At 39.9% G+C, this 27,962-nt stretch overlaps 1 protein-coding gene across 2 annotated transcripts in view; it reads left to right on the top strand.

The window, feature by feature from the left end:
* The window catches only part of Lonp2 (lon peptidase 2, peroxisomal), a 119,584-nt gene that overhangs the window by 1,463 nt on the left and 90,159 nt on the right, over positions 1-27,962 (top strand). Inside the window, exons 2-3 of one of the 2 annotated variants that reach the window (XM_052728212.1) lie at positions 22,480-22,714; positions 25,965-26,096. In XM_052728212.1, the coding sequence (XP_052584172.1) occupies positions 22,480-22,714; positions 25,965-26,096 (367 nt within the window). The remainder of the gene's footprint in view (positions 1-22,479; positions 22,715-25,964; positions 26,097-27,962) is intronic. The other variant, XM_052728213.1, reaches the window with a different exon arrangement.

Genomic DNA, 27,962 nt, shown 5'->3' with positions numbered 1-27,962 from the left:
CTTAGCAGATGTTATCTTCAAGATCTTCTCTCAAGTTCATACTCTATATATTGTACTGAAGGCATTTCTCCAGTGTGGAGAACCTCCTTCCCCTCCTTATTTTCAAATTATGAACTCCTGGATTCTGAATGGATTTTGATAAGGGTTAGAATGCCTTATTTTTACTTAAGTGGGACTACATTACTTTGACAAAAGTTGTAGCTCTTCTTCATGTTTTCAAAGGAGACTGATAGCTCCCTAAAAACAAAGCAAACAGTAAAACATAAAACAAATCCACAACAACTAAATAATGGTAGTTAACTTTGTATCATCATGAAAATATTTTGCCTCCATTTGATCTATTTTGGCTGTTGCCTAAATAGGGTTGGACACTAAAGTTTCAGTACTTTATTCCAACATACTATATTTGACACTAATTTCCCAACATATTACCTCATTCCTTAAACTTCTGCTTATTTCTCCCATATAATTTTACATTCTGTGTTCAACCACTTAGCTGAGGCAGAAGTTCTCATGATTAGATTTTTTTTGTTTTATTTTTTCTGGGAGGAGTGCTTTAGAGATTAAACCCATGGTTCTCCTGCTTGCTAAGTACCATTAAGCTATATCCTCAGCCCCTTTTTTACTTTTTATTTTGGTACTGAGTCTCACTAAGTACTCTGTGCCAGCTTTTGCTGTAGAATAAACCTTCTGTATGCTGTGAAGATGCGTTTCTCTCATTGTTAATAAAATCTGATTGACTGAGATGGAGGCAGGAATTTTGGTGGGGAGAGAATGGTGGGAAGAAGAAGGGTGGAGTCTCGGGAGTTAAAAGGAAACACCATGAGACTCAGTGAGCAGTAAGGGAAGTGTGTAGATGAGGTAAACAAGCCTGGGGCAGCACATACATGAATAGAAATGGGTTAATTTAAGTTATAAGAGCAAGCTAAAAACAAGCCTAAGCTATCGGCTGAGCATTTATAATTAATATTAAGTCTCTGTGTGGTTATTTGAGAGCAGCTGGCAGAACAGAGTTGATCAGCAGTCCCCAGGAAAAACTCCACCTACAGGCTTTGAACTCTTCTGTAGCTCAATCAAGTATTGAACTGGTGGTCCTCCTGGCTCAGCCCTTCAAGTAGTCAGGATTATATGCCTGTGCTACCAGGTCTAGCTTGATTTATTTCTAATGTGTGCTGGATAGTTTTATGTCACTTTGACCAAGCTATAGACTTCTGTCTTAGTTAGGGTTTCTATTGCTGTGAAGGGACACCATGGCCACAGCAACTCTTATAAAGGAAAAACATTTAATTGGGGTGGCTTACAATTTCAGAGGTTTAGTCCATTGTCATCATGGTGGGACATGGCAGTGTGCAGGCAGACATGCTGGAGAAGGAGCTGAGAGTACTACATCTTGCACAGGCAGCAGGAAATGGTCTGAGGCTCTGAGCAGTTATCTTGAGCATATACAAGACCTCAAAGCCCGACTCCACAATGACATACATCCTCCAGCAAGATCACACCTACTCCAACAAGGCTATACCTCCTAATATTGCCACTCTTTTGGGGGCCATTTTCTTTCAAACCACCACATCATTTGGGAGGAGAGAACTGCAATTGAGAAAATGCCTCTATAAAATCAGGCTGTAGGCAAGCCTGTAGAGCCTTTTCTTATTTAGTAATTGATGTGAGAGGGCCCAGACCATTGTAGGTGGTACCACCCTAGGGCTAGTGGTCCTGGGTTCTATAAGAAAGCAGGATGAGCAAGTCACAGGGAGCAAGCCAGTAAGCAGCTCCCCTCCATGGCCTCTGCATCAGCTCCTGCTTCAGGTCCCTGCCCTGCTTGAGTTCCTGCCCTAACTGTTTTGATGATAAACTGATATATGAAAGTGTAAGTAAATAAACCCTTTCCTCCCCAAGTTGCTTTTGGCCATGGTGTTTTGTGCAGAAAAACTTTGGAACTTGGGGCTAGAAAGGCCATTGAGTGTTCAAAGTTTGGTGAGCTTTTCTGTGGGAATTTGGAAGATTAGAATGTTGAAAGCAGTGCAGATGGTGGAGCCCTGGCTTACGAAGTTTCAGAGGAAAGCAAAAACTCTACTGGGCCTTCTGTGTAAAGAATCTGTGGTGTCTGCTTAGTTGGAGCTGAAGAAAAACTGGATGCAATTAACAAGAGGCCAGAACCATTAAACTAAAACCTTTGCTTTGCTAGGACAGTGGATGCTGGCCAGCTGGGGCTGAATGAAGAGTCAGTTGTGATTAGGAAGAGGCTAGCATCATTAAGATGAAATCTTCTGGGAAGTGCTTCCTTAGAATCAGAACATAAAAGCTGTGTTCCAGAGGTGACCAAGGTTTTACCTTGGTGTGGCAACTGAACTTGGTAGTTTAAGTGTCAGCCAGGTATTACTAGTTTTGAAGGCATGAAGGGGTCATGGAGAGCAGCTAGGGCTTGGCACTGTGTGCCAGGGCTGGAGTACCTGAAGAGAGCCCAGGAGAGGCTATTGGTGAAAGTGGAGCCCAGATGGACAAGAGACCCCAGCATTTTGGAGATGCCAATACCATGGGATGACCACCAGGAAGAGCAGCAACAGTAGTGTGGAACCATTGGAAACATACAAGTAGCATCAGTGGAGTGGAGCCAGCCAGAGCCTAGAAGACAAGCTGTGTGTGCTGCAGAGGGCAGTGCTGAAGAAGTGACCCAAGCTCCTTGGAGGAACCTGGGAGATCATGAGTGAATCCCAGATAATTGGACATTGTGTTATTTATACCTTTGGAGATTAGTTTTGCTTTGTTCAAATTGTGATTGTGCCCTCGTTCTTCCCTCTTGAAGTAAGAATGGATTTAACTTATATTTGATTTTACAGGAGCCCACAGTCAAACGACTAATTTTTAAAGAGATTTTAGATTTTAAAAGAAACTTCCAATTTTTAAAGAGAATTTTAAAGTGTTTGAATTTGTAAAGACTGGGACTTTTGAAGTTTTAAAATGTTCTATATTGTGATTTTGTTGTTAATGTGTGATCTTGGGGATGAACAAGAAAGGAAAGATTATGGCTTAACAGTGATATGTTTGCGTGTCAGCTGACAAGAGGTCAGTTGTACTGGCTAGTTTTATGTCAATTTGACACAAGCTAGAGTCATCTGAAAGGAGGGGACCTCAATTGAGAAAATGCCTCTATATAAGAGCAGGCTATAGAGCATTTTCTTAGTTACTGATTGGTGGCTTACCAGTTCTTACCCAGCACCAAGTTGGGTCACTCACAACTGCCTGTAACTCCAGCTTGAGGGGATCCAATGTCCTCTTTGGCCTCTGCAGGCACTGGCATACACCTGACATGTGCACATAGCCCTCCCCCAGATACACACATGTACATGTAAATTTTTAAAAAATCTTTTAAAAAGTAGAGTTAGTCATATTTTAGGTTTGAGGTTTTATTCTGGCAAGGTTTTTGAGGATTACTAATTGCTTTCCCATAAATAACTGCAAATAACAATAACTAAATTTTCCTTGCTTGAAACTAAGTAATAGGACAAGTGATGTGCAGTCTTAACATTCATATGTGCCTTTGTTTAGGTAATTCAAAATTAACTGGCAGTGCTGTTGGTTTGTTTGCTTACATTGCTGGGGGAATTGAATCTGGGGTCTTAGCATGCTGAGAAAAGCACTGAGCCACACCCAGTCCAATAATTTAAATTAGAATGTGTCTGTAAAAACCTTTACAGAGTTTCTGCATTGTAAGAACTCACTATGTCATAGCTATATCAGAAATATTGTTTGTTACTTGAGAAGTTTACATACAGAAAGATTGTACTATATTCCTCAGACTAGATTCTGGAGTCTTTTCTCTATCATGGCTTTCAAAACGCTTTGTGCTTTAATAGTAAGAACACTGAGATATCTAGTGTTCACTTGCTTCTGCACACAGATCTGTCCTTCCCAGTTACCTCCTTTTCTGGATGCTAGTAATGACCAGAGGAGAATGGAGGGCTCTGTTCCTGTCTGATTTCCTTTACAGTCTCCTAGTGACCAGCCCCAGTACCCAAGGACTTTGCTCTCCTGTGTTTCTTACCATCTGTTTGCTGGCTTCTCTATGTAGCACAGCCTCTTTTTTCATGTTTAGTATATAGGCATGTTACTGCATAGGAGGCTTTTTAAAAGGAATGTGGATCTTGGCTTCCATGTCACCTAAGGACTGCCTGTATTTCTTTGTTTAGCTGAATTGTATAATTACAGCCTCTTTTTTCATGTTTAGTATATAGGCATGTTACTGCATAGGAGGCTTTTTAAAAGGAATGTGGATCTTGGCTTCCATGTCACCTAAGGACTGCCTGTATTTCTTTGTTTAGCTGAATTGTATAATTAGTGGCTCCTGTGTGATATTACCTGTCTCATTAGTGAAAATAGGCAATCATTTAATACTATTTTCACAGTGTCATTCATTCTTCAGCCTCACATTTTAAAAGCTTTTTTTTTTTTTTGTGAGTGTGTGTAAATGTGTGTGTGTGACTTGGGGGTGAGCACATGTACTCTGTGCAGCACCTGTGGAGATCAGACAGCTTGGAGAGTCATTTCTCACCTTCCACCTTGTAGGTCCCCAGAATTTAACGCACATCTTCAAGGCTTGGCAGCAGGTACCCTTACCCCTGAGCCATCTCACTACCTGTTGTGGAATATTAGTTGACAATGTGTTACATCTGTTTATGTTCTTGAATATTTGTTTAATGATGAAAAGATATGTTGCATTCTTTTATGTTGCATTTGTTTAACTCTGTGAAGCTGTGTTATTTTGCCTGACTAAAACACCTGATTGGTTTAACAAAGAGCTGAACGGCAAGGCAGAAGAAAGGATAGATGGGGCTGGCAGCAAAGAGAATAAATAGAAGGAGAAATATGGGAGGGGAAGATCTAGGATCAAGGAAAGAGAAGAGGAGAAGGAGAGGAGGACATCAGGGACCAGTCATCCAGCTACAGCCGGACATGGAGTGAGAAGGAAAGAAAAGATATGCATAAATAGAGAAATGTAAAAGCCCAGAGGCAAAAGGTAGATGGGATAATATAAGTTAAGGAAAGCTGGCTAGAAATAAGCCAAGCCAAGGCCAAGCATTCATAAGAAAGAATAAGCCTTCGTATGGTTTTGGGGGAGGGGATGGCGGGCCTCCCAAAGAGCAAAGAGCCAAAAGAGCAAAAGAGTAAAACAAACAAACAACTTAACTTTGTTCAGGGCCCATGGATGCCATGGATTCTTCAGAGTGCTAATCCCTCAACCCTGTTTATTTGTAGTCTTTCTTACTCATCTATGAGGCCCTAAGTTATTTTCTTTGGGATTTATATAACTAAGTATACAGACTTCAGCAGATACATAGTTCCACAGCTGGAAGGATCCATTGCCCTTATGTTACTCCTATTTGTACCCATCAATATTCTTAGACACCAAGAAGCACTATCTGATGATAATGAAATTTTTAGATTTAATGTTTTATATTAACAGGTGTGTACTGAAGGTCTACTTAGATCTTCCAAAGTTTTTATCTGCTCTCCTACGAAAGGTCTGTTTGCAAGTTGGATGTCTGACATTTGGAAATAATGTTTTAGGAAAAGATGACAATAAACTATCCTGTAGCAACAGACATCTCTTCCAGTTTATACAACTTGGGATTGTTCTAATAGAATCCTGCCTTGTTTCTAAATAGTTATTAATAATGATAAATTTTTCAAGAAATCATCACTGGCAACAAAGCTAAGAGTGTGCCACTAACACAAAAGTAAAATCATGTTTCCCAGAGATGTGTAACTGTCTCCACTGTGTCATTAAAGCTGTATTTTCTGTATCTTACCTAGTTAGAAGCTACCTGTCCAAGTTAGGGTTACTATTGCTGTGATGAAACACCATGACCAAAGCAACTTGGGAAAGGGTTGATTTAGTTTACATTTCCATATCACTGTTCATCATCAAAGGATGTGAGGGCAGGAACTCAAATAGGGAAGGAACCTAGAGGCAGGAGCTGATGCAGAAGTAATGGAGGGGAGCTGCTTACTGGCTTGTTCAACATGGCTTGCTCAGCATGTTTTGTTTTTTTTTTTATAGAACCCAAGACTGCCAGCCCAGATGTGGCACCACCCACAATGGGCTGGACCCTCCCACATCAATCACTAATTTTAAAAAATGCTATACAGGCTTGCCCACAGCCTGATCATATGAAGGCATTTTCTCAACTGAGGTTCCCTCCTTTCAGATGATTCTACCTTGTATCAAGTTGACATAAAACTAGCCAGGACACTATGCTAATATGTTAGGGAATATTATTTTAAGGTGTGTTACTTTTGTTTTTGTTGCATTTGTTTAACTCTGTGAAGTTGTGTTACTTTGTCTGTCTAAAACACCTGATGGTCTAATAAATAACTGAATGGCCAAAAGCAAGACAGGAGAAAGGATAGGTGGGACTGGCAGGCAGAAAGAATAAATAGAAGGAAAAATTTGGGAGGGGAAAAAAGAAGTAGCCAGAGAAGGAGGAGGACTCCAGGGTCCAGCCACCCAGCTACACAGCAAGCCACAGAGTAAGGTATACAGAAATAGAGAAAGATAAAAGCCCAGAGGCAAAAGATAAATGAGATAATTTAAGTTAAGGAAAGCTGGCAAGAAACAAGCCAAGCTAAGGCTGGGCATTCATAATTAACAATAAACCTCCATGTGTGGTTTATTTGGGAGGTGGGCCCCCAAGGAGCAAAGAGTAAAAACAAACAGCGACATTTTGGTGTACCAACATGGCGCTCAAATTTCCATAGTGGCTGAGAAAGCTTTGAAAAAAAAGAAAGAAAAAGAGAAAAAGGACACAGCTCCTTTAAGGTGATGTTCAGCTTCTAGTGCTAAATAGAAACTAGAAACGACAAGCTAAGTAAAAACCACTTCTAGCAACACAAGTACCGGCTTCCATAGTTAGGAAGATTTAATGCAGTTTTTGGTCACAAACCTCTGAGCAGGCTGTGAGCTTTAGGCTTGGCTTTTATGACCTGAGAAGTAGTCAGAGCCTGCTGAGAGAACCACAGAGAGGATCCAGGTATAGGTTAGCAGTTTAAAGGTTTGCTCATATGGTCAGAAAGACTAAAGATCCTCAGTAAAGGCAGGTTCAGATGGAAAAACCTTTAAACAGGTTCCAGTGTGTTTTACAGTGTGTAGGCTTAAGAAAGAAAAAGGGTATAGTATTGGTGAAATTATTAAGGCCACTCCACGTAGTTAAAAGGAGATTTATTTAATGGCATAACTTACAAATTAAGGGATATGTAGGTCGCGGGGTCTGGGGAAGGTGTATCGCAGTCCAGCGGTGTTCTCTGCAGCTCTGCTCGGTCCACCTCCACCGTTCAGGGTCCCAGAACAGAGAGAGCGCTGGCCCATCCAGATCTCGGGTCTCCAGGTGCCTCCCTTGGCCCCGCCTTGTAGGCGTGACAGTTGCCGAAGTCTCAATGGGGGTTGGAACTTCCAGATCAAAGCTGGAATGGCTACCCACTACATCTCCCCCTTTTTGTCTAAATAAGAAGGTTCTAACCTAATACAAGACTATATACAAAGGAATGGTTATCAAATATAGTCCAGGAATAATGAGGGATAATTACCTAGATAAGATGGAACTACAGCCAATGCAAACAATATCAAGCAAGAAACACATACTAAAATCCAGAGAAGTATAGAGCATAGGTAAATGGCATGTTACAAAGATCATTCCAAAAGGTGTCCTATCCTAAAGTACCTGAATCTAATACTTAATATGTTCTAAGATTTTTTATATATATATATATATATATATATATATATATATATATATATATATATATATATATATATATTAAGTTGTAACTATAACTGCTAATCTTCAATCCCATCAAAGACCTGAGAAGGAATATAATGGTACCTGAGAAAGGGTAGATGGATGCAAGCAACTTTTGGGAATCTTGCAAGAGTAGACCGAGACAGCTGGCAGCCTGGACAGTCACCTAATGTTTCTCAGCATTGTTGGTGCATTCAAATTGGCTACAGGCCTAGAGTATGTGACAGACCATTTTCAGAAGCAGGAATTTTGAAAGACCATCTTACCCTGTCTTGGCAGAGTACAGTGGTCGCTTTCCTTGTGTCCCACTTGTCCAGAAAGGACAGCATTGCATTCGTACTGTCAGCCGTCGAGGCACGGGCAGTTCTTTGCCCAGTAGGCCATTTTGTGCCAAGAAGACAAACTTCCAAATGGAAATGTCTTAGAAGCCCAACATTCTCTCGGGATCAAATTGGTGCAACCAGGAGCAATTGTGTCTCATGTCAACAGAATTCTAAGTTATTTAAATGCCATATTCTCTAGGTCTATGAAGTGTTTGAAGATTACCTGTCCATCTGACCTATGTATCTGTAAATCTGGATAACCTAACTAACGTAACTATAGAGATGACAAGCATAGGTGACTATAAATCTATAAGTCTTATCTACCGAAATAACCTAAGGACTAAGGCTTCACGTAAACAAGGTAAACAGTCTATAAGCAAATGTGTGGTAAAGAATGATGACTTCAAAATTGTGACAATACACAGATATTTATAACAGAGGTAGAATATATAGTGCAATATGCAATATGACATTAATCTTAAATATATATCAATATACCGAATATCCTAAACAGAAGTAGAATATACATAAAGTATGACAGATATAAATTTACATTTGTATCAATATACAAATATTTCAAATAAGAGTAGAAATACATGTACATTATAACAAATATAGTTCTGTATTTGTATCAATATAAAATTATCTTAAACAGGAATATAAAAATAGTTTACATTTGGATCAACATATAAGAATCCATAACAGTGCAAATTATCTAAGGCTGCTATTTTACTAAATTTGTTTACTAGTATATACAATAATCTACCATAATATCTTATACCTACCCATTCCATTTCTTCTTTTCCCCCTTTTTTTTTAGAATATTGAGTCTAATATTTTCTTCCATCCCCAACCCTATAACCATCATCCATAACCCTGAGAATTATGAAACCTAAGGGAGAAGGGGCATTGTTTTCTTAGAATTGCTTCCTGCTATTTAGGGGGTGATATTATCTCAGTTGGGTGCTGCAAGAAAGCTCAAATAGTTAAATCTCAGTTAGACTAGCTGTAGATTCTGCAGCAAGTCTTAGAGTAATGGGTAAGCTTATCTGAAATTCTGGCAAGAAGTATAGTATGATGATGCTTACCATGGCATCATTCTGGATTGGGTAGAGTTGTTGTTGTTGGGGCCCCATCTTCCTTCTGGAGACTTCCAAGATTGCAATTGGAAAAACTTATTTGTTATCAAAATGGAAGGTTTGGATTTAAAGAGGACATAGCATGTAAGAAAGGATTCTGAGAAATCAAGAGTAAGCATGGAGAGAATTAGAATCTAGAAGACAAACCTTTTTATTGGTTTTCTTCTGTCCCACTCAGAGGGCTCTTCTGATATGGGACTGAAGAATCTCTCAAACTTTTCTTTTAGCAATATGCTTGGGTTTAGAGGAGTGAGCCAATTCCAAAGCCAGCTTGGCTTATAATTGAATTGGAACCACAACTTTACTAGATTGATAGAGAGATAGATGTTAGACAGTGAGATTTTACCATGTGTAGATTGGTACCAATAGATTCTTTCTTTCTGCTGTAAACATCCGGATATCCAAGGCCTTATGATTTTTGGAAGATGGGTATTTCCATTATCCTGGAAAGACAAAAACAGAACCCTACCCCAACCTTTGATTGTTAAAATTTTCTTACAACTTGTAGAGATGTCACATTGGTGGATGATCTTTTACTTCTCCTCATCAAGGGGTTTTTCCTGTTCGAATCGAATTTTTATTAATTTTGTTGGTATCCATAGCTTTTCTTCTCCTGCAGAAACAAAGGCAAAACCCCTTCCCCAGCGTAGAACATATCCAGGTTTCCATTCTGAGGTCAGCACATCCTTGAAATAAACTGGTTGGTTTAGCTCAGGAGTTTTGTCTGTCGTCCAATGTCTCTCTGCAGCTGTAGTTCCTTTCTCGTCAGCATTGAGAAAATTCAAGGTTAATAAAGCACTATGCAATCTATTTCTAGGAGTCATTGTTACCTGTTTCTGTTTATTTAGCATATCCTTTAAAGTTCGATTGGATCTTTCTATGACTGCTTGGCCTGTGGGATTGTGTGGTATACCTGTAACATGCTTTATATTGTAATAAGCAAAGAATTGTCTCATTTTATTGGAGACATATGCTGGGGCATTGTCTGTCTTAATTTGTACGGTATTCCCATGATGGCCATAACTTCTTATAGGTGTGTAATCACAAAATCAGCCTTTTCAGAACTCATAGGAGTTGCCCATTGAAATCCTGAATAGGTATCAATGGTATGATGTACATACTTTAATCTTTCAAATTCTGCAAAATCCATCTGCCAAATTTCATTTCTTTTTATACCTTTTGGATTGCTCCCTGCAGGTAATGGAGTTTGGTTATAGATGGAACAAGTAGGACATTTTTTCACAATATCCTTAGCCTGTTGCCAAGTAATGGAGAAATCCTTCTTCAAACCTTTGCTATTTACATGGTATTTCTTATGAAATTCTGAGGCTTCTAGCACATTACCTATTAGTAACTGATCAATCTCATCATTACCTTGTGCTAGAGGTCCTGGCAGACCTGTATGGGATCTGATATGTGTTTTATATATATATATGATGTTCCCTTTTCTGATGATTTCCTGCAATTGTATGAATAATGAAGTTAATTCTGTATTATTAGGAATAAATTCAGCAGTTTCAATATGTAAAACAACTCTCTCTGCATATTGAGAGTCAGTGACTATATTGAGGGGTTCTGTGAAGTCCATCAGTACAATAAGAATGGCATACAGTTCTGCCTTTTGTACAGAGCTGTATGGACTTTGTACCACTTTACTTAAGTCTCCTGATTTATATCCTGCTTTCCCTGATTTATTTGCATCAGTATAGAATGTGAGGATTCCAGAAATTGTCTTTTTTCTTACAATGTGAGGAAGGACCCATTCAGTCTTCTTTATGAATTCTATTCTCTTGCTTTTGGGATAGTGATTGTTAATCTCTCCCAAAAAGTTACTGCAGGCTCTCTGCCAGTATTCATTATCTTTCCATAGTGATGAAATTCCCTCATTAGTTAAAGGTACTACAATTTCTGCTGGGTCCATTCCTGTCAACTGGCAAAGTCTTAAATTACCTTTTTGAATAAAATCAGAGATCTTTTCTATATAAGTCTTTAATTTCTTATTTGGTTTACGTAGTAGGAATATCCATTCCAATATAATATCTTCCCTCTGCATCAAAATACCTGTTGGGGAATGTCTGGAGGGGAATATGACAAGAATGGATTTAAGTTCTGGATCCACACGATCCACATGTGCTTCTCGAATTGTCTTTTCTACTAGAGCCAATTCCTTCTCAGCTTTGGCTGATAATTCTCTTGGACTATTTAATTCTTTGTCCCCTTCTAGAGTATTAGCCAAATTCTGCAGTCCATCTTTGGGTATTCCCATGATACTCAGTAAGTTGGAAATGCTTCCTAATAACTTTTGAAAATCATTAAGAGTCTTCAATAGATCTCTCCTTAGTTGTACCTTTTGGGGTCTAATTTTTTGTAGCTCTATCTTATATCCTAAGTAATTAATAGAATCTCCTCTTTGTATTTTTTCAGGAGCAATTTGCAGTCCCCAGTGAGGCAAAACTTTTTTTACTTCTTTAAACATGCTTTCTAATATATCTAACTTTGGATCAGCTAATAGGATATCATCCATATAGTGATAAATTATGGATTGTGGAAAATTTACACAAATTATCTCCAATGGTTTCTGCACAAAGTATTGGCACAAAGTAGCGCTGTTTAACATTCCCAGTGGGAGGACCTTCCATTGATATCTCTTGACTGGCTGAGAATTATTATAATTAGGTACTGTGAAGGCAAATTTTTCTCTATTGTTTTCTTGTAAGGGTATGGTAAAGAAACAGTCTTTTAAGTCAATAACTATTATACTTTTACTTGAAATAAGACACTGCTTTGCCTATATTACCTTTCTGCGGGTCTGGGGGTGTAGTAGGACTTTTCAGCCAGAAGGTGGCGTTGGTACAGCTCCAAAGCAGGGCCTGCTGGCGACCTTGGCTGACCGCAGCTAAAGGCAGGAATCCAGATGGTGGGGAGCTGGAGCCGGCACTCTGGGAGCAGGGGAATCCTCACTCACAGCGTTTTTTTGCTGGTCTGGGGGCTAAGCTAGGGAACTGAGACTGGACTGCTCCCTTTTTCGGGAATGGAACTGTGTAGGAGTTCCCTGGTTATATGGAACTTTGCAGGCGGGTTTAGGTACCTGCCAGCCGGGGAGGAAGCTGAGGGTGGGAGCCACCCAGGCCTTTGGAATTTACCCCACGTGAGCACCAGATATTGGTGAAATTATTAACATAGTTAAAAGGAGATTTGTTTAATGGCATAACTTACAAATTAAGGGATATGTAGGTCGCGGGGTCTGGGGAAGGTGTATCGCAGTCCAGCGGTGTTCTCTGGAGCTCTGCTCGGTCCACCTCCACCGTTCAGGGTCCCAGAACAGAGAGAGCGCTGGCCCATCCAGATCTCGGGTCTTCAGGTGCCTCCCTTGGCCCCGCCTTATAGGCGTGACAGTTGCCGAAGTCTCAATGGGGGTTGGAACTTCCAGATCAAAGCTGGAATGGCTACCCACTACAGTATAGTCATAGAAAAAAAATGAATAGTTTATAAAATAAATTCTTTAAAGGAGAGTAAAAGAAAAAAGCTATGTAGGATGAGAAATACACAGGGAGTCTGGATCCTGTTATTTTGTTGATTTTGAATTTTTTGATTGTTGAAAAGCAAAGGACAGCTGCAAAGAGACCTGGAATTGAAAGAGGGACTGTTGAAATAAATCAGCCTATAAACTTTAGGAATGCCTTAACTTTTAAAAAGTCAGAAAATACATTTGTCAAATGGAAATCAAAAATGCTTTGGAGTTTTGTTCCCACAGGGGATGGAAGGCTGTGGATTCCTTCAGGGTTAATATGGATCAAGTTTGATCATGGGAGACCTCCTGAATCTTGACAGGTGATATCTATCAACAGTGGTTACTGCTGGTCTTCCCAGGACTTGGTCATTATCTCAGAATTTTCTCAAGGACCCCTAAAGATGCCTTTGCCCACAGACAGCAGGAAGCAGTTTAGAGAAAACTATGCCCACATTCCTAAGTGTTGGGGAGAGTCAATGGTTTTTGACTACTTGGTGGGTTATGGATGTTTGTTATCATTTAGAGGAATATAGAATCTTGATACAAATTTAAAGTTATTTTTGTTACACTATATATATGTTTCTACTCTTGTTTAAAGGATTTTTTGTATATTGAACCAAATCTAAGGTTGTTTTTGTTACCACATATTGTATATATGTTTCTACTCTTGTTTAAGGTATTGTACCTATGCAGTTCACTTAAAAGTGCAAGGTAAAGTACTCATTTTTGAAAGCTATCATCATTATAAACTATATAGGACAATCAAGAAACATAGGTCAGTAGTTAGTCATTTATAACAATCAAATTTATAGATATGTTAGGTATGTCTTCTAGGTTAAAATAGATATATTTTAGATAGATAGCCTTCAAATACTACAAAGACCTATAGAATATGGCATTTAAAATGTTTTGTTGATTTGAAGTTTTTCATGACAATGAGACACATCTGTTCCTGGGTGCACCAATTTACTTCAGAGATGATGGGCATTGAAGAAACTCCATAGGAATTTGCTTCATTGTGGTAACGTTAGCCACTGATCAAAGAAATTGTTCTTGCCTTTGATGCTGACAATGTGCTGTGCAGACTGGACATGCAGGTCACACAAGCAAAAGACTGTTGAACTTTGTCAAAACAAGGCAGGACAGATCTTTAAAATTCCTGCTTCACAGAAGAGTCTGCCAGATACTCTGCAGGACACAGAGAAAAGCGACTGATGAACATTGCCAATACAAGGCAGGATAGTCCTTCAAATTTCCTGCTTCACTGAGAAGTCTGCCTGATACTCTAGGCCTGTAGGCTGAAGACAGATGCCCCAATGTTGTAGAAGGAACTCTGGGTGACTGTCCAGGCAGTCAGATATCTCTGTCATTGCTAGAGTTTTGAAAGTTGTTTGCAGTGCACTTTTTGTTTCCTCAAATAATATTATCCTTCTGGGGTCTTTGATGGAGTTGACAACTAGATAGTTATAGTTATGCAGTTTTCCTTAGATATGAAATTAAATTAGGTATAAATTAGAAAGTAAATTAGGTATAAAACTTTGGATTCACTAAGATAAAACAGATAATGCATTATTTTCTCTGAATATGCTAACTACAGATGGACAGAATATTGGAAATTAATGCTTACTTGATAACTGTTTTGTTGTGTATAGTTTCACTATGTTAAAGTTAAAACCTTTCTTTTTATTTAGACAGAAAGGGGGAAATGTTGGGGAATATTATTTTAACATGTATTACTTTTGTTTATGTTGCATTTGTTTAACTCTGTGAAACTGTGTTACTTTGCCTGTCTTAAAACATCGATGGTCTAATAAATAACTGAATAGCCAATAGCAAGGCAGGAGAAAGGATAGGCAGGGGTGATAGGCAGAGAGAAAAAGAATGGATAAATCTTGAAGGGGAAAAAAGAAGTAACCAGAGAAGGGAAGGAATCCTGGGGCTAGCCACTCAGCTACACAGCAAGCCACAGAGTAAGGTATACAGAAAAAGAGAAAGATAAAAGCCCAGAAGCAAATGATAAATGGGATAATTTAAGTTAAGGAAAGCTAGCAAGAAACAAGCCAAGCTAAGACCAGGCATTTATAACTAAGAATAAGGTTCCATGTATGGCTTATTTGGGAGCTGGGTGGCGGGCCCCTAAAAAGAGTAAAAAAATAACCAACAACACTAATAAGTACTCATTTTTATAATTCCTGATAGTGCAAATTCATATCATCCATTGTGGTGAGATAGAGTGACAGCTGTCATAGGACCTAAGCCAGGAACTCCATTGCTAACAAATATCTTTGTAACTATGGGTATCCACTTTATTTTCCCAGTTTTGGTTCTCAATTACTCATTTGTCACATTGACATATTGGCACCTTCTTAGTTATAAAGGGAATATAGCAAAATAATACTCAAGGAAGCTTTTTATAGCTGGAAAGCACCTATACCCCCATGGAGGTATTGCTCTCTGAACAGGTAGTTTTAAGCATAGATTTCATAGAAGAGGATTGAGGAGAGGAGAGGAGATCCCTACATTTCCTCAGCATGGGCAGAAATGAACTGGCGTCATTACAGAGAAGACTTGGAGGGTTGTGAATTCTAATATGAATAGCGGGCTTTTTAGTAAAGTGGAAATGGCAGTGACAACAAAGATCACGTGTTTGGTAGATAGGGCACAGTTTAGATAATTCCCTTCTGCTCTCACTGTAGAAAACTGCCCTTCTTGAGTGGTCCATTTTTCTACCACTGTACAAAGGGGTTTTCAGATAGTTCTGGAACTCCTGGATTGCCCAAGGCAGTTTCCAGATTATACAAACCATAGCCCTCCTACTCAGACTTCATGTAGAATAACATTCTGTGATGTTTTACAAGCCCTGAAGGTACATGGCAACTGGGAGCTTCAAAATTTCTTTGTAGATAAAAAGAAACAGGTTAAATTAAGTTACAAGAGCTAGTGGAACAAGCGTTAGAACAAGGCCAAGCATTCATTACTAATAAGAAGTCTCCATGTCATGATTGGAGCTGGTTAGTGGCCCCAAAGAAAGCCTGCTACAAGGAAACAGCAAGAGCACACCAGGATGGCAGGAGGCTTTGAAACTTCCAAGCCCACCCCCAGTGGTACACTTCCCCAGCAAGGCCATACCTCCTAAGCCTTCCCAAACAGCATCACCAACTGCAGTTCAAATATTCAAATGCCCAAGAATATGAGGGACATCTTACTCAAACCACCACATTCTACTCCCCAGCCCCAAGAGTCTCATGGCCATATCATAACGCAAAGTGCTTCCAGTTCAACTTAAAAATTCCCTGTAGGCCGGGCGGTGGTGGCGCACGCCTTTAATCCCAGCACTCGGGAGGCAGAGCCAGGCGGATCTCTGTGAGTTCGAGGCCAGCCTGGGCTACCAAGTGAGTTCCAGGAAAGGCGCAAAGCTACACAGAGAAACCCTGTCTCGAAAAACCAAAAAAAAAAAAAAATTCCCTGTAGTCTTAGACTGAAATTTTTTGAGACTCAAGGAAATCTCTTAACTGCAATGCCTTGTAAAATCAAAAAGCTAATTAAATAATTCCAACATACAATGGCAGGGGATATATATTACCCTTCCAATAGGGATAAATTAGGGCATAGTGAGGAAATATTGAACCAAAACCCAGCAGGGCAACAACAAAATTTCTAGCTTCATATCCAGTGTCAAAGGGCTTAGATGGCTCTGTCCTTCCAGCTTTGCTGCCTACAACACATTTCTAACCTTTCCTAGGCTGGTTCTTCACCCTGTATGCAGCTCTCCTTGGAAGACACCCCACATCCCTGGCATTGTCAACATTTTGAGGTCTCCACTGAAACTCAGGCTTCAACTTCACAGGTTCATGAGATAGCCTCTCAGAGCCTTCATTCAGGGACTCCCTGTCACATGTCTGGCCTCAGTGGTTCTCTGATTCCACAGAGGAAGGTTCCACAATCTCTTTACTCATGTATCCCTTATGACTATAAAGCCAGAGCCCGTGAACACTTCCAACTTCAGCTGCCAGCTTGGGATGTACCCTGGCTTCTTAAATCACAATTGGAGCAGCTTTTACTTGTTGTTCCTTTCTAAGAGCAGAATATTCCTTAGGTCTTCTCCTTCTATAAGTTGGAAGCTTACCTGAGTGGAATCTTGCCCTAAGGATGCTCCTCCCTTTATTCCAATGCAGCTTTGACCCATCCTTAATGACACTAATCTTAACAGTGTTCAGCCTTTCTTCTAGCACAAGCCTTGGCTGTAACATTAAGCTTTCCAGTGGCCATTTTCTCTCCAAACTATACATTTTTGTATTATTTCTGTTCCACTTGCGCTTTCTTCATTATAGTCCTGAATAAGTATAATTACTAATAACCATGTGACAGAGTCAATACTAGGCTGTCTTGAAATCTCCTCCACCAAAGAAATATTCCATTACTTTTTAATTTAGCTTCAGGAAAGTTCTTAGAACATAGGCAAAAAAGAGCCACACTTTTTGCCAATATCCACAACAGCCCTCTAGCCCTGTTGCTAATATTGTTCCCCTCGAAAACTTCTTGAGTTTGGCCTCCAGTCTTCATCACTCTTGGCACTACTGTCTTCTAAGATGATGGCACCTTGATTTCTGCTTACAATGTTCAACTGATTCCCTAGTCCAAATTTCTATGTTCTTTACCATTCGCCAAAAACAAGGAACAGTGTGATCAAGTCTGTCACAGCAATAGCCCAGTCCTTGGTACCAACTTCTGTTCAGTTACGACCTCACTGTTGTGATGAAACATCATAACCAAGGTGACTTATAGAAGGAAGGGTTTATTTTGGCTGATGGTTCCAGAGGGATAATAGTCTATCACCATCATATGGGAAAGTGTGGCACCAAGCCCAGGCATGGTGGCAGAAACAACTGAGTGCTCATATCTCAAACCGCAAGCAGGTTTGAGATATAGAGAGGGAACACTGGGGGTGGCAGGAGGCTTTGAAATCTCATAGCCTATCCCAAGTGACACACTTCTGGCAGTGCCATACCTAGGAGTGTCCTCATCAACTGAGGACTAAGTATACAAATGCCCAGGAATATGTGGGACATCTTACTCAGGCTACTGCAAAAAGATGCTGCAACTTGCCTAAAATAGAATTAAACTTTCCACAATACTTTTTATCTGAAAGTGTCTTTATCAGGTATCATGTTTAATAATACCAATAGTGTCTAATCATGCCACAAGTCATGTTTTTCTTTGAAAGGCATATATTCAGGGCTGTGAAGATAGCTCAGTGGGTAAAGGTGCTTGCGTCCAAACCTGACAATCAATCTGAGAATCTGAGTTCAGTTCTGGACACACATAATGGACTGAGAGTACCAACTCCTGCAAGTTCTCTGATTTCCACAAATGTACGCATGCAGACACACACACACACACACACACACACACACACACACACACACACACACACACACGCAATATATATATATATATATATATATATATAAATGTAATAAAAAGGCACATGTTCTGTTATGAGCTGCAGGATTGTAGTAAGAATTCAGCTGAATATGGTAAAGCTGAATCTGGAAAAATTAAGGCATTCTTCCAGAGGATTAAGCCAAATATCAAGGAGTATTTAGTGTTATTCAGCTTTTAATATAGCAGCTGTTTCCTGCTATGAATTTCATGTGTGTTCATAACTTCCCCAAGAACTTTTAACAGTGTATTTTACCTGAAATTCTTCTCAAGCATACTAGGCCAAAACGGCAGTCTCCTGAATTAAGGTAAACACCCTTCTGGAGACACCGGCCTAGGAGACAGGTGCATAGCTTTGTTTCTTGTGCAAATGAAGTTTATACCCTCCTTTCTCTCACAGCCCAAATGGCATTCCAGAGCAATTGACTCAGAACAAAAGGTTCTTTTTGCATACCAGGTACAATGTAGCTATGAGGCAGCTTTCCTAGCTCCCAGCAGAGTCACCCAGCCCTGCCAGGATATGGTGGCATAGGAATATAGAGGCAATTTTATTTTAATGACTTATAGACTCTTTTACCTAACCACTTGTAAGATTGTAGTTTGAACACATTTATGATAGACTTGTAACATTTCACCTAACCACTTATAAGAATATATTTTGAGCACAAATTCCCTTTCTGACTTATTCCAGGCCTTATCTGACCCCATCTCCTCTATTCACTCCCCTTTGGGGTTGCAAATGAAACTGACTATCACTGCTCTTGTAGGGACCTTGGAAGCTTTGCATTGTATTGTAGGAGGATGCTGGTAAGGGAGAGAACTGTTCTGGGAGAGGAACAGGAAGGAACCACAATGGAGAAGAACAAGGATGAAGATGAGGACAGAGATGGAAAAGAGTTGGAATTTTGAGAGGGTAAGAGGAGAAGGGACAGGGGGAGTTAAGTATAAGTACAGAATTGAAGCTGTATAGATAGAATTTAATCTCAGAGGAATAAAGTAGACAGATGAAAGAACCTGATGTACTTAGATTATTTTCCCGCAGATTATTCCCACCATTAGTAGTGTCTCTTTTGGGCCCCTGGGAAGGAAACTAAGAGGCAGGATCTCAATAATTTCTAAAAATGTTCTTGTCAACTCTGTGAGTTCAAGAAAGAATCAATTAACACATTTAAATCTTTGTCCCTTTAGGAGCCTGAGGGGTATAATATAAGCCCAGCTTAAACTTGGTTTGGTTTGTAACATATTCCTTTCAATATATGTATATATGTATACATGGATATTCTTTGTAAGAAAATTCATTTTTAGTGTAAAATTCTATCAGTGACCTAGACAAAATAATTAAATTTGTCTTTCAATCTGGGGGTTTCAGTTTGGCTCATCTCTTTAGTTTTGCTTCGTTATATAAAGTAGAGAGAGGCAAGCCAGAAGACTGAATGTTGTATATAATCCAACAGAGTTTATAAGAAGTAATTGGGAATCTGCTGTATATACAAATCAGCAAGTTTACTGAGATAGTCACCATATTTGTTTGTGTGCGATTCATTACATTTGAGATAATTAGCCACAGAAGTCTAGTTTTCCATTTTCCCAGAGTGCGGTGTTTTGGCTAATTTTATGTCAACTGAACATAGGCTAGGGAAAAGAGGAACCTCATTTGGGAAAGAGGAACCTCAGTTGAGAAAATATCCTCACCAAATTGGCCCAAAGACAAGCCTGTAGTGCATTTTCTTAATTGATGTGGAAGGGCTCAGCTCACTGGGAGCGGTGACATTCCTGGGCTGGTGGTTCTGGGTTTTATAAGAAAGCAGGCTGAGAAAGCCATGGGGAACAAGGCAGTAAGCAGCACTCTTCCATCGCTTCTGCCTCTGTTCCTGCCTTGTTTTTCCTGCAATGGATTCCCTGGGTGATGGGCTACAAGCTGTAAGATAAAATAAACTTTCCTCCCCAAGTTTATTTTGGTCATGATGCTTTATCACAGCATGTCAAGACAGTGTGTCATGTTAATTTTAGCTTCGTTCTGAGATTACCACCTTCCCTTAGGGGATAAAATATTCTAGCTTGGGATCTGGAAGCTTTTTGCTTTATTTTGGGTAATTTTTTTTCATTTATTTTGTGTGTTAGAGGGAATTTTGTACATACGCCACAGTATCCTTTTGAGGGTCAAAGAACAGCCCACAGAAGTCGGTCTTCTCCTTCTACCTTGTGAGTCCTGGAAATAGAGCTCAGGTTGGCAGGCTTGGTAGCAGGATCCTTTACCCACTGAGCTATTTTCCTGGCCCTGCACATAAGACTTTCTTTCTGTGTATTACATGTGCATGTGACTTGATCAGAAATATATCTGATAAGGAGCTAAAACTTAAAACATTTCAATTCATTCAGTGGGGTTTTGCCACATATAACTAGGCTTAAGGATTCTTGGGACACATGCCTTTACTCCTCTTAAGTCCTGCAGTACGTACTTGGGAGTATTTACTTTCCATGTGGAGCATTTCAAGATTAAGTGCATATAAATCTAAGTGACAGGTTGATGTTGGAGATAATTGGCTTGATGTTAGGAGAGGCAATACTGGAACTGATTTGGACATTCATTTGTGCTGTTTATGTTTTGGCCTTTCAGAATGGTATTCAGATATTCCTACTTGGTGTAATTGAGTTAAATAATTGCCAACAACTTTTATTCCTACATTTTTATATTTAAATAATCCAAATATATGGGATTCTATAGCGAGTCTTTCTTGTCGGACTTTCTTTGGACTGCCAGCCCCCAAATAATGACATGGAGACTTATTATTAGTTATGAAGGCTTGGCCTTTAGCTTAGACTTGTTCCTAACTAGCTCTTATAATTTAAGTTAACCTGTTTCTATTAATCTGTGTTCTGCCATGTGGCTCTTTACCTCTCCTCGGTTCTATACATCCGACTCCCTCTGTATCTCACTTGCATCTCATGCCTGAGTTCCTCTCTCTGCTTGGAAGTCCCTTCTTTTCTCTCCTGCCTAGCTATTGGCCATTCAGCTCTTTATTAAACCAATCAGATGCCTTAGGCAAGTGAGATAAAACAGACATATTTTCACATAGTGTGATCAAATATCCTGCAACAGAATTTATACTTCATTTTTAAAAGAAGTACCAAGTAAGATTATGTGCTTTGTACCTCACTAAATGGTAGTAGTCTAATAGACCACATACCAAATGATATTTTAAGTACAGAAATATTAAATTCATACTTTAGATCCTCTTTGTTATTAAAAGAATTTATCAGGAAAGCAGACATTTCTGAGTTTTATCTTTTGCTAATTTTTTAGTTAGAACATGAAGTAATGGGTATCATGAAATTTTATTTTCTTTCTGTTTGTTTTTGTTTTTTTGAGCCAGGGTTTCTCTGTGTAGCCCTGGCTGTCCTGGAACTCACTCTGTAGACCAGGCTGTCCTCAAACTCAGAGGTCTGCCTGCCTCTGCCTCCTGAGTGCTGAGAATAAAGGTGTGTGCCACCATGCCTGACTCACTGTGACATTGTCATTTCATACATGCATATAATAGCTGTAGCCAGAAGTTTTCCTGTGTCCCGCAACCGTTCCATCCCAAATAAACACACAGAGGCTTATGTTAATTACAAAGTGTTTAGTCTGTGGCTCAGGCTCATTGCTAGCTAGTTCTAACATCTTAAATTAACCCATGTCTATTGATCTATATTTTACCATGTGGCTGTAGCATTACTGGTGTGCTGACATCTTGCTCCTTGGGTAGCTTGATGGTGTCTGACCTTCTCCTTGTCTCTCTGCTTGGATTTCCAGCCTGGCTCTTATCCTGCCTTACCATAGGCCAAAGCAGCTTTATTCGTTAACCAATTGGATCAACATATATTCACATTACACAGAAAGACCATCCCACAGCATATAACTATATTTTGTTCTTATTTGCTTCCCCCTCCTCGCTCCCTTTCTTAGCCTTCTTTCTCCCCTTCAGTGTTCCCTTTCTGCTTTTATATGCTATAGACATAGGTGTACACATATATCTATAAGTTTAAGTCTGTATTTTGTACGTGAAAGAAAGCATGATATTTGTCTTTCTGAGTCTGGGAAAGTCAGCACTTTTGTCAGAGTTGGAGGTTTTTCCAGTATTGTCCTGGATGTCCTAGAACTGCTCTTTAGACCAGGCTGACCTTGAACTCAGAGATCCCCGTCTCTGCCTCCTGGCTACATTAGCACTTTTTGAAAGGAATTTCTGTTTTGCCCTGTTAAATGTAATGCCAATGTTTTGTGTATTTTTCAGGATTGGAACAGCTGCCCTGGCAGTTCAGGTTGTGGGCAGTAATTGGCCTAAGCCACACTATACTTTGCTGATCACAGGCCTGTGCCGGTTCCAGATTGTACAGGTATTAAAAGAGAAGCCATATCCTGTGGCTGAAGTGGAGCAGCTGGACCGACTTGAGGAATTTCCCAACACCTGCAAAACCAGGGAGGAGCTGGGAGAGCTGTCTGAGCAATTCTACAGATATGCAGTGCAAGTGGGTGGCTTCCACTTCCCCTTAAAGCCTTTTCCCCTTTGGTTCTTTGCTGCCCTGAGATCAGGTGACTCTGTTAGGTGGAGAAGCTGTTGGGCTGTAAAGCTGCATATATTGAAATGGTTTGTGGTATTTTGATAGTGTATTCCAGTTTTCTTTTGCTTAGGTTTGTACTTAAATCACCCTGGACATATTGGCCAACTCTTTCTAAATGTGTTACAAACGATATGACCACAGTTTCTTGATAATCCCCAGTGCCTCCCAACCAGATATCTGTTAAACCTAAGTGCTTAATGTTAAAAAGAAAATAACACAGAGTTGCCACTAAAACACCAGCCAGAGTAATAGCAGTTATATTGTTTCAGGTCCAGTCCTAGTACCCAGGTTCGTGACTGTGGAAGGGTGAAGCCATAGTGGACCAACTTCAAGAATGGTTGCACTTTTGTCTAGCCAGAATGCCAGGAGGGACGCATGCTTTGACTATGCATGAAGGATCGCACTCCTTAATTCTAGATGTCAGTTTTTTGGTCAACCCTAGATTAAAAACTTCCTCTCTCCACCTAGTTTTACTTAAAACTGTAATAAAAATGCAAAATGGTATCATCAAATGTAGTTTTCTACTTTTCTATTTGTGTAATCCACTGACCCTGACTGAGTCTGTGAGGACTAGCTGGTGTCTAAGGTCTTGATTTCAGACACCACTGGTGACCGAAGTGTGGAGCAGATGTGCACAGCCTGTGGCGTTTGCATCTGATGGTCATTCAAAGTAATATGCAAACTTCAGGGCTGAAGGAAGAATGTACTGGAAGGAAGAACCTCCAGGATGTGAACTGGTACAGGCAGGCTTATATACTCCTGATGTGCAGAGGGGTGGGGGGAGAATGGTTCCCACATCACACAAGGATGCAGCTCTGTAGCCTTATTTCTGGCCTTTACTTCTCCCCAGTTTGAGTCCACAAAAACCTGTTAAACATGGGAAGATTCTACAGTGACATTAGAAGACTTTTTGTAGGGAAATCAGATTTAGTTTCTGCCTTTTTTTTCTGGATTGGTCTATATTCCACTTTGTTTTACTTTTATATCAGTGTTTTATTTTTGTGTTATGTACTTTTAATTAAGTGCATGCAGTAAAGTCACTCACCTTACTGTCCTCGTTAGGCTGTGAGAGTGTGTTTAGTGAGTGCCTCTCTTGGCTTCCCTGCAACACCTTCCTTTCTGGCTGCACAGGGAGACCTGCCTCTTGAGTCTTATCCCTGACTCATTGTACCTGCTGAGCCTCTCTTCCAAAACAGCAGCCCTGCAGGCTGAGAGTGCCTCTCAGTGCTAGAGCTGTCTTGATGTGTCCAAAGCCGGGGTGGGTTCTCTTGAGGAAAACATGTAGGATGAACTTCAGATTTCCTAGCAATGCTAACTAAGTAAGGCCCTTCATACAGTATCTTAGGCCTGTCTTGCCTCAGCTCTGGTTACTATGTAGCGATCAATAGTTCTGGGCACGCTGACTAACAGAAAAGCCCTACATTATTTCTTGTGACTTTTGCTTTTTGTTCCCGCTTTCTTCTCTGAATTTTAGACTCCATGTGCTTCCCAACTGCTGTGTGGTGTTGCTGTTCCTCCCCCTTCTGCTCAGCCGTGTGCCATCAGTGCTTGTCTTGTGTGAAATTGTCTTACAGTCCTGTTTCTCCCACAGACCCCAGCTCCACACTGTGCTGGCCATCCTGCATGAGCAGCACACTGTGCTGGGCAAATAGCTTCTAGTCACAAGGCCGGGGATGAATTTTAACTTTCGTTTTCTACCAGTGAATTCCTGGAAACAAGATTCTTTGAATTTTTGTGTGTTTTTTTAATGGCTTGTTTGTTTGTTTGTTTTTATGTATTTTTTTCTGCCTAGCCAACTGTATCTAGTTGTACTTTAATCCTCTTGATTCTTGGAAAGTATGGGTAGTTCCCCAAATTACAGTGTTTTCAGAGCTGTTTGATTATTACTGGCCTATGAAATCTTATTAGAGTTGGTTACATGAGGATTGATATATCATTTATAAATTAGTTAGTATGAACCAAGTTTTGTAATTAGCCACAAAACAGAACTCAAATAATAAAGGGTTTTTTTTGTTTTTGTTTTTGTTTTTTTTGTTTTTTGCCTAAAGCTATAGGTGTAATGATCTGTCTTTTCATGTCACATAAGAACCAAGGTAGACAGGATTTAATCTCGAGATATCCTCCCTATGCTGAGATAGAAACAGGAAATCAGGCAAGTCTTTCAGTGACTTAGTGTTTCTGCCCAGAAGGAATATTGATACGCCTCTTACTTTCAAAGATCAGCACAAGACTGCAGCTGCCTCTGTATTCAGAGGAGGTGAGGAAGAGCAGGCCTACTGTGTACCCAGAAGAAAAGGGAATCACTGTTATTTGTCCTGATGACTACAACAGTTGCTGGAAGCTTATCTTCAGCTTAATCTATTACAGTATTCCAGCCTGGAAGTTTTGTTTGTTTTGTGTGTGCTCGCCAACTAAATTATCAGTGTGCAGACTAATTAATCTAAATAGTACATTAAAAATCAGGATTTCAACTAGTAATTGGCTGTCATGTTAGCATCAACTATACTATCAATTTCCAGAATCTAATTGTTATATTGTAGTTATGTAAGAGAGCGTTCTTTTGTTAAGAACATGAGGCATGATGCCTGCAGCTTGCATGTAGTGTGTCTGGGAAGTGCACAGAGAGAAAGCAATGTCACAAGATAGGAAGAATTAGTGAATCTAGATGAGGAATACAAGGAGTTCATCATATTCTTCTTGCAGCTTGTTATACATTTGAGTTTTAAAGTCATAGAACAAATTTATAAAGCTTTGTATAAAATTTAGTATTAAATGCTTACTAGCCATTTTTGCTTTTCATTCATAGACATTTAAAAATATTTTATTATTTACTTATTTTTTTGTGCATGTGTGTGGGGTCAGAGGACAACTTTCAGAAGTCAGTTTTCTCCTTCTACCGTGGATCCTGGGGGTCAGACTCAGGTCATCAAGCCTGAGAGTGGCACCTGTATCTGCTGAGACATCTCTCAGGCCCTCTGATGTGCATTCTGTGAAGTACTTGTTTCTTCTGTGGCCTGTGAAATGTTTGCCGTGTATGAATCAGTGATCTTTCAAGACAAAAGATGCAGACCCAAACATTAAACCTGCTGAAAATCTGATTATTTTGGTTCACAAATGCCACTGCTTGATTTCATTAGACTCTCTTTTTTCCTTTTAGTTGGTTGAAATGTTGGATATGTCAGTCCCTGCCGTTGCTAAATTGAGACGTCTTTTAGATAGTCTGCCAAGGGAAGCTCTTCCAGACATTCTAACTTCAATTATTCGAACAAGCAACAAAGAGAAGCTCCAGGTACTGTGCCCTTCTGGAATAGATCTGGATAGTGCTCACACTTTCACCTTCATAAACACATTCTGGTGGCTCAAGGAAGTAGTTAAAATGCTTTTACTTTAAAAAAAAAAATTTACCTCTGCCAGGCATTATGGCACATCCCTGTCATCCAAGCATTTGGAGGTAAGGGCGGAGAGATCAGAAGTTCAGGGTCATCCTTGGCTGCATGTGGAGTTCAAAGCCAACTTTAGCTACATGAGACCCTCTCTCAAGAAAAGAGGAGGAGGAAGTGGGGTGGAAAGAAAGAATACAAATTGACTTTCGAAGGTGGTTATTTTTACCAGGCCTGGTGGCACACACCTGTAATCTCAGCATTCTGGATCAGCAGTTCAAGGCTAGTTTAGACTGCACAGCCAGACTGTGTCTCATGATCAAAAGCAGAGAAAACAGAGTTTACATTGGTGTTTACACAACCAGTGCTTGGGGTACAATCAGTAGTAGTAGTGGTCAGTTAGTGAAAACAGAGAAAGCAAAAATGATTTTTTAAAGTAAATATTTAATTTGTATTTAAGTTTATTTTTCTTTCAATGTCACATATTTGGGGTGTATGGGGAGGTGGTCAGAGATTGACATTGGATGTCTTTCTGCATCACTTTACACCTTACTTCTTTAGACAGGGTCCCTCACTGAACCTGCAGCTCTCTGGTTGGCCAGACTGGCTGACAGTGAGCTCTGGGACATCTACCCGGCTCTTCCCCTACCCTCCACATGTTAAGGTTTTGGAGGTGAGCCAGCACACCCAGCTTTTACAGGTTCCTGGAAATCCAAACTCAGGTCCTCAACGGCACTGGTTGATACGCATTCAAAAGGTAGAAGCAGGAGAGAGCAGGCATGCTTTGGAGTCATCTGGCTGCACTATTAGTGAGCACGTTGTCCTGAGGAGTGGGGTGGAGCAGCTGCCGATCAGGCTGTCCTTGAGAGCTGTTAATTAGCTACAGAAAAATGTAATATTGGGCCTGGGGAGATTGCTCAGTGGGTAAAGTGCTTGCTTGCTATGCAGGGATGGGGACTTGAGTCAGAGTTTTAGCACTCATGTTAAACTCAGGCATGAAGGTAAGTGTGCATTTACAACTCCAGCACTTCAGGAGACTATGGATCCTGGAGGCCCACTGGCTAGCGAGTGTCTAGCCAAACTTGGCCAGTGCTGGATTCACTAAGAAATCCTATCTCAAAAGATAAGTTGGAAAGAGATAAAGGAAGACATCTGACATTGACTCCTTTGGCCTCCATGCACATGTGCGCATGCACACCACACACACACACACACACACACACACACACACACACACACACATACCATGCATATGTACACAGACACATACATAAGTTAGTATTTTGAACCTAGAATTTGCTGAGACCCAAAATATACATAGACTAATTTTCAGAAACAGTTGAAATCAATTATGTTTAGTTATCTTTTTTCTTTTCAGTACTAAGATTGAACCCAAGGTCTTACACATACTAAGCAAACATTCTACTACCATTCTATATGCTCAGCCCTATTTTTCTACTTTGTGTTATAAGACAGTGTCTCATTAAGTTGCTCAGGCTGGCCTTGAACTCACTCTAGTCTAGGAAGGCCTTGAACTTGACATCCCTGTCCCTCAGTCTGCCAAGTAGCTAGGATTACAGGCCTGTGTTACCAAGCCTAGCTATATGTTTAGTTCTTGATCATGGGATATATGACATTTTCAAATAAAAATCAATATTTTGGTTGTGTCTTTTTACAATTCTGCTCATTTCCACTTGACTGATAATATAGTTAATTATGCTATAGCATGATTCCTATCATGGTTGTTAATGGAATTGTTGAGGTTAGTTTAGTTG

Source organism: Peromyscus californicus, unplaced genomic scaffold (assembly GCF_007827085.1).
Source record: "Peromyscus californicus insignis strain IS unplaced genomic scaffold, ASM782708v3 Scaffold_8__1_contigs__length_139910024, whole genome shotgun sequence".
Classification (NCBI taxonomy): Eukaryota; Metazoa; Chordata; class Mammalia; order Rodentia; family Cricetidae; genus Peromyscus; species Peromyscus californicus.
The sequence above is the reverse complement of the archived record's forward strand: the minus strand, read 5'-3'. Positions and strand labels throughout refer to the sequence as shown.